The sequence below is a fragment of the Maylandia zebra genome, linkage group LG18 (genome assembly GCF_041146795.1).
Source record: "Maylandia zebra isolate NMK-2024a linkage group LG18, Mzebra_GT3a, whole genome shotgun sequence".
Lineage (NCBI taxonomy): Eukaryota > Metazoa > Chordata > Actinopteri > Cichliformes > Cichlidae > Maylandia > Maylandia zebra.
This window is the reverse complement of record NC_135184.1, coordinates 8,360,355-8,368,313: the sequence shown is the minus strand read 5'-3', so window position 1 is coordinate 8,368,313 and position 7,959 is coordinate 8,360,355. Positions and strand designations below refer to the sequence as shown.

Here is a 7,959-nt window from a genome sequence, read left to right as displayed (position 1 = left end):
TTTTAATTTCTCTTTGATATTTGGGCCGATTGGAACCCGATGAATGTAAAAAGAAAGAATTACCAGGTTTTGTTTTTTTTACCTAATTTTTGTTTCTGAGAAAAATGAGAGCCACATATGAGGACATTAATTTGAAATTTCGATAGAACAGTTGCAGTATAATGTCCTCGTAACTGTATATCAGGCACTTGTTGATCAAGATTTAGTATTTTGGTCTAAATAACCCAAAATGTGATGTCCACATGTGTGGACGCCAGGCTGGAGTAAAGTGTTAGAGCTATTTATACCTATGTAAACTTTTATACACTGGTTTTTACCTGTCTTGTTTCAGAAAGGTTTAAAAGGGTAATGTCCACAGTTTATTTGTTTATTTATTTGTTTGAATTCAACATATTTTATTAAAGTAATTGAGCTTGAACACAGAAAAAACTGAATCAAATAATCATAAAATCAAATCACTTGCATATACTGAAGTCTAATCTACTCTGAGCTAATGCCGGTTTCCAACACTAATGATCGGGTGAAGGAGAGAGATGAGGGTGTGCACGGCCACTGGTGCTCTTATCCCTGTTCTTTGTGATACAATCCAACAGGAAAGCAGTCAAACCCTTGGACATTAGCCAAGTTAACGTTCACAAATATATACACACAGAGGAACTCTGAGCCCCAATGTCAGCATTAGCACAAACATGCCACTTCATACCAAATCTCAGTGTGAGGTCAGGTGTTAGTCTCATTCCATTATTCTGGCTATATTTTCTTACTCATTACTATTAAACTTATACTTAAGACTAACTATTAACAAAATCACACCCCAATAACTCTGTTATTACACTTTGTATTTAATCATAAAAAGGCTGGATGTTGAAACCTTTTACTTCTATTTTGTATGAGCCAGGATTCTCAACAGCTGATACTCTATGTCCAAAAAGTGACAGGTATCGTTTTATGGAGCAAAAAACTTAAGAGCGCATATTTTATAAATAATACCAACAATTACAAATGCAGACCTTTAATAGTAATAAGTAATCCTTTATTTATAATGCATAGCAATATAAAAATAGTAACATATGAAAATATTACAATGGGCACAGATGAATTTGTATCAAAAACAGCAACCAAGCCAAAGTAATGAATAACACACATAAATAACAACTGCTTGAGAGACCAAACAATTTCTTTTCAACTGTTCCTTGGCAGAAAGTTAAGACAGCTATTCAGCTTTAGGTTTCAATAAACAGAAGTAATGGATGCAGTCCCTTTGAAATGTCACACAAAAGTCTACTTATGCATATACTTAGCTTTAACTCTTCTCTTTTTTGTTTTGTATTCCAAAAGGTTTTCATTTTCTCCAGAGGATGTCTCTCTTTCAGTGGTTATCGACTGTTCACATTCATTTTCACAGACTGTTGGAATGTCGATGCTGGCCGAACGTTTCTTGCTAGAATACAATGGCCTAATTTTGCGTGCATTCTCTGTCGTCTTTATTTCGTACTGGCATATACTTTTGCCTACTTGTTTTGTTTTTAAGACATTTGTATGCAGTTCATCTATCATTGGAGTAATACCCTCTGGAATGAATGCCCACTGTTTAACTGTGTCTAAAACAGCATTTAGTTTTCCAACTGCATCTTCTGTGCATTTTTTGTCTGTGCTTTCAACTACAGGAGTGTCATTCAAAGTTGATAGAGGACTTTTCAGAGAGTTTTTCATTTTTTTAAAATGGCTACAAGCCACCTTCAGGCAAGCACATGTGTTATAGTGAGAGAACGTACAACAAGTGCACTGAAGTGTTTCAGCCGATGCAAAAAAACACAGATTTCCAAACAAACTTGGCATTTTTATCACTTTCAAGTCCTCACAGTGTACAAAGTAATGCCTTTCTTTCACTGCAATTCTTGCCAAGGTAGAAATGTCTGTTTCCATGTTTGGATAGATGTCATTGTCAGCCTCTGCTAATTTTGCAAGTAACACTAGATGCTTGCAAAGAAGTCCTCGTAAGCCATATGTACAGTTGCAGTAGGACTCAACAGGGCAGACGTCATACACCATGTCTTCTCTTGACTCAGATGGGACTTGATATGCATTAACTCCATGGCTGTTCTTGACTGTAATTTTAAGAGCCCAACCACTTTCCATCAGTCTTGAAGCAGAGTCTGAAACTTGAGACAAGGGGTCAGCAAACCTGTTTTTCATGCGGCCCACATCTTGCAGGGTTTTTATGACTGAGAAGTAGTCGTCGGCCTTCCCTAGGAGCACTTCAATCAGATCATCCAGACGCCTATTCTTGTAGCCAGATAAAAACTGGTATTTCAGGCGGTGGAAAAATCTGAAAAACAGTTATTTGAAATGATTAGTAACTGTAATTGAAGGAATTTAAAGTTTTAATCAAGACTGTATTATTTTTTTAAAAATTGGAATACCTATTGCACACGTCTTTTATAAAGGAATGCTCTGTGCCGGTTTAGCTGATTTAGGCAAATCCACCTACTCTGTTTTTTGTTGTGATAACATAAAAAACGCTGCTAGAATTTAAAGGATTTGCCTAAAACCTGTTCTGGCAATGACATGACGAACCTACTCAGTTTAGCCTCTTGGATTAAAGCATAATATCTTTTTTTCAGCAATACAATTGAATGAGGTCAAAATAATAAATCATACCTTTCAATCACATTGTTTGTTTCAGAACGAGCGTGACTGAAGCGACGGCCGTAGTCACACCACATGTGGCCAATGCCTTCCCAGTGCTTCTGAAAATACTGGCACACCAAAGGGTATTGCTTAAATGTCTGGCAGAACTCTGCTGATGTGGCTTTAAAGTCGTCCTCCTAAGAGAATTGGATGCAACAGAATATATTTCAATCCATTTAACAGACCTATTGAAATCTTTAATATTATGTATTGAAGCCCTTTTCCTTTTATTGAATAACATTAAGAATTTTAAGTTATTAATAATATGTCGTGTTTTTGTATTAAGAAGCAATTATTTCTTCCCTTACAATGGCTAAGAAGGAACACTAAACCTATAAGCATATTTGGTTTCAGCATCTGTCTGTGAAAGAATCCCACTCACAAGTTCTACTGCACAGTGGGTGACACAATGATGGTCTGCACAGCTTAAGTACTTGTTTTGATAAGCAAGATAAGAAGCCAGTTTTAGAAATTGTTTCAAAAATCTATTTTGTATCTCTCTGTAACTTTTTTTAGCAACTGAAAGTTATTATGCTCTTAGTGTAATCAAGAAATCAAAATGTGAAATAGACAAATTACACTTACAGATGTGCAAGCTTTCAGCTTACAAAAGAAAGAAATGATTTCATTTCTCTTTTGGGTGTTAGAAAGCCCATGGACCCCGGACTCTGATTTTGAAAGCCATCGATTAACAGCCTGTGAATGTAAGAGAAAAAAAGTTAATCTGGAGAGAGAGACAGAGGAGCAGCTGTACAAAAAGCATAAAAGAAAGCTGACGTCCAAAAATAACTTTGTCACTCACTGGACAAGAGGACCTGTGCATTACAGAAATCAACCAGGCAAACATATTTTTAAATGTCAAAAAGAGCTTTGGGAAGCAGCCACCAGAAGATGAGTGCACTGTGGTCTTGAATGGATGGACATAGTCACTCAACATTTTATCCCTTTATATTCATTAACCTGAGTAGGTGAATATCACAATGAGGCAAATCATAACAACAGGACCCTGTTGTAAAAATGTGTTTCAGGTGCATCTTAGACAACGTGAAAAGAAAACAATGTGGTTTACCTGCAAGACATGGTACCAGCATAGAAGGATAGCTGACTCTGGAAAAACCTTCTGCAAAGCATTTATTTCCGCAAAGTCTTTGTCAACCATAAATGCTCTACAGAAAAAAAGAAAACACTAAATGAGATTAAACAGTATGAAAATGTTTTTGCTATCTCAAAGCACCACTTCAATGCCAAATTAAACATTTCAACTCACAAGTAGATATATAAAATACTGCATACAGCCTATAGGAATAACTTTAACAACTGGAAAGGAAAGTTTTTTGCAGCCCATGCTGCAGCTATAGCATTAGATTCTGGCATGTTATAACTTTTTTGAAAAGGAATTATTTCAAAATTAATAGCTGTCAATGTATTATTTACCTCGGGGAAGTTGGGAAATGCTCACAAACTATTCCAAGAACAGTTTCCAGGGTTTTCTGACTTTCGTTGCTGACAATAGCATAGGCCACAGGGGGCCTGTTCTTCGTACCGCGCTAAGTGAGTTAGCTGGATGAGATTGTTGACGATTTCGCGTGATCCTGGATCGTTCGGTTCCCCGAAGCCCATCCGGGACTTGCTGTCATAGCAACAGAGCCGTAAGCGTAAACCTGCTGGGGAGCAGGTTTACTTTATGTAAACAGGATTAGATCGCGGCCACGCAGGTATGTCCGCGTCATTCATACGAAAGCAACAGCGATATTCCACCACTGTTTCACCATAAATAAATAACATCAATGTAACTAAAGATAATGCAGCACTTGATCCTTTTATTGATTTCACACAGATACATACAGGTCATTCCCTAAAAAAGGGAAATGTACTATTAACATTCTATTACATGTATGTGATTATTACAGATGTAATTCATATTTCAGAGTAGTAATTGTAAATTACTTCGTGTAATCAAGATGAGAGACCACGGCTATAAAAGCGAAGGTGGATTTGGGAAGTCTGTCGCAGTCATATCCTGTCCGTTTACGCGAGCAACCCATTGCGGAAGGTGCAAGATTGATAAGGATAGTCCTCAGAATTCAGCGTATATTGCGGGACAGACAGGATCCTTTAGCTCAGCGCGACAGTGTGCTCATAGAGAGATATCGGTTTTCCCGTGAGGGTATTATTCACTTAACCAACTTGTTGACGAGGGGGTGCAGGACCACCACCTGTCTTTTTTTTTTTGCTCTGCCCTTTTCTTGGTTGCTGTTATGAACAAACAAACAGAGTATTCCAGGGTCTCTTTCCAAGAGACGACAAGCAATATAAGTGATAAATATTACCATTCTGTAGAATATTCTTATATTTCACTTTTACTTGTTCCCATGTTCTAGTGGGTCCTGTTGTGGCTCTAATGTGAAAGGGGATATAATATAACATATTATAATATAATATAATGTAATATAATATTGGATAATATGGTGTGATATGATAAATCTACCCTACCGCCTACTGGTGTTGGCCAGAGGGGCCGATGGCGCAATATGGCAGCCTGGCTTCTGTCAGTCTGCCCCAGGGCAGCTGTGGCTACAACCGTAGCTGCCTCCACCAGTGTGTGAATGTGAGAGTGAATGAATAGTGGCATTGTAAAGCGCTTTGGGTGCCTTGAAAAGCGCTATATAAATCCACTCCATTATTATTGTTATTATTATTATTATTAAATTACTTACGAGTTTGATTTGTCAGCAACTTTCTGCCAGCCCTCTCTCCTTGCTTTTGCAGCCTTTGCAGTGTTCCCTTGCGTTTTAATTACACTCTGAAACTCCTGAAATCCCTCACTCAAGAGTTCTTGCTCTGCTGCCGAAAAATACCGAGCGCGCTCCTTCGACATTTTCGCCGACCAATCAAAGGGTTGCCGATCAATGTTTCTACTATCGATGCGTAGCCCCTGTTGGGCCACCCAGTGATCTCACATTACTTCATCCAGCTATACTAATCGTCAACAACAGGTGTGTTCGGGGAACCGGAATAGCGAGCTCAGAGTTAGCGCGATGATTTGGTCTTGGATGTTTCATTTGATCTTGGATGTAGTAAGCGACGTACGAAGCACAGGGCCAGGGACTCCATGCCCATGATCATCTCTTACAACAAGTGTGAATAAGGGAAATGAATACTGGTTAACGCAGTGCGTGGTGTCAACAAATACTAACTGTTTTGCATAGTTCTCCATGTTTGATTTCATTACAGGTGTCTGCAAAATAATCATTAGTTCTTGGTCAGATGTGTATGGTTGATAGAAGAGAACATGTTCTTGATGTTTTCCATTAAGTAAGGTATGTACACATTGACTGTCTCCACAGTTAAAGTGCTTCTTCCTCATCATGCAGGTTCTAACACTGTCAATGTCACGTGGTGTGACAAAATGCTCTCTGTTGTGAAGATCTCTGTGTCCATGTTCTTTGGCCCATTTATGACATTCGGTTAGTATGATGGCTGGCTTAGTTCCAAGGGAAAGCAGTTCCTCAATCTTCCTCCTCAAATCACTGGAAATATTGTTGAAATGTGCGTCTTTTGGGTCCGAAGGATCATGCCCATCATGCTTATCATATGTACGCTGCACGATGACTGTGTGGTCTTTCCAACATTTGAGTACTTTAAATGAAACATAGGCCTTACAGCCCACTGCTCTGTAGCTGTTTCGACTTTTTTCCCCAGTTCTGATGCAGTTGAATTTGTAATAGTCTCTTTTCCTGTCTTTACCTGAGGCAACATTTAAACATTTATAATGTCCATGAAGGGTTAATGAGTTCAATTTTTCTAACACAACACTGAATGGGTCCTCCTGGCATTGTGACACATGCACACAAAGTTGTGTGTCTTTTCCAGTTCTTTTTTTTTCGTCATTCAGAACACTTCTTCTAATTATGTCGTCCATTTCTGGTGGAAAAATAGCGAAGGTTTAATTAGTCAATATTCATTAATTCATTTTAACTTGTTTTGGGGTTTTTTGCAATACAATGTAAATATTAAATATAATATTAAAAAAATATATATATAAAATAATATAAAACAAACAGGGGCTAAAAGAAGCTAAACTTTCATATGGTATGTCTCTGGCAACTTTAACATGATGTCCCAGGGACAACATCTACACGATGTCCCAGGGCAACTTCTACATGATGTCCCAGGGACAACATTTACGCGATGTCCCAGGGACAACATTTACGCGATGTCCCAGGGACAACATTTACGCGATGTCCCTGGGACAACATTTACGCGATGTACCAGGACAAATTTGTAAATTTCTGGATTACTGTTAATCTCCATAGAATCAAGAACTCATGTCCAGTTTCACAGCTATGGACCAGTTAATTATGTTTCCAGGTGATAGTTTGATTCATAGATTCAGCACACAACCATAAGTCTAGGCCTTTTAGTCCAGATTCTCTTCACTTATGTTTGTAAAATGATCAGGGAAGCTACTGCAATTTTGCCTGACCCAACCCCCGGGCCACGAAACACCCAAAAAGTTGGGGAACGCTGGTCTAGAGAACACTGGTTAGCTAATGCTGTTGTCAAGTAGCCTATCGCTAGCAAACAAACAGCAAGCCAAGTGAGGAACATATGTATAATGCTTACCGTTTATTAAAGGAAAGTATCCTAAATTGACTTCAAATTCGGCGGACAGGCGAATTGACTTCAAATTCGGCGGACAGGCGGCGGTTTTTCGCTTCTTCACTTGTATTTCGAAATAATCGAAGGCGGGTATTTCGAAGTCGCAAAGGAATTACGTCACAAGAAGGTGATTGGTCACTTGCGATGTTGAACCTGGAACAACATTAATTATGATGATGTGGGAACAATGCTGACACGAGGAAATCAGATCGTCCTTATTTTACCACTAGTTGACCTTTTAATGATGGAAGGCTTACCAGCCACATTTGAAACACTGTCCTCTGGATTAACACCATCATCAACACCAATATTTTAAATGCAAATGTTCGCAACCAGATAACCATTCACTCACTTCATAAATAAACTCATCATAACACATTGTTTTTGCTTTAAACCATGTTTCATGCTTTTCATTTTCATCATCTGGTAACACACAGATCAAAGTTTACATAGGTATAAATAGCTCTAACACTTTACTCCAGCCTGGCGTCCACACATGTGGACATCACATTTTGGGTTATTTAGACCAAAATACTAAATCTTGATCAACAAGTGCCTGATATACAGTTATGAGGACATTATACTGCAACTGTTCTATCGAAATTT

At 38.3% G+C, this 7,959-nt stretch overlaps 2 protein-coding genes across 2 annotated transcripts in view; one reads left to right on the top strand and one right to left on the bottom strand.

Moving 5' to 3' along the window:
* LOC143413427 (acyl-coenzyme A thioesterase 1-like) overlaps nt 1-7,959 on the top strand; it is a 48,701-nt gene that overhangs the window by 20,142 nt on the left and 20,600 nt on the right. The window lies entirely within an intron of this gene.
* On the bottom strand, nt 480-4,212 carry LOC143413429 (uncharacterized). The gene is made up of 5 exons (XM_076876498.1): nt 4,126-4,212; nt 3,761-3,857; nt 3,277-3,387; nt 2,662-2,828; nt 480-2,329 (listed from the first exon to the last, which is right to left on the bottom strand). The coding sequence occupies exons 2-5, from the start codon at nt 3,848-3,850 to the stop codon at nt 1,282-1,284; spliced, it is 1,416 nt and encodes a 471-aa protein (XP_076732613.1). The 5' UTR covers nt 3,851-3,857; nt 4,126-4,212; the 3' UTR covers nt 480-1,281.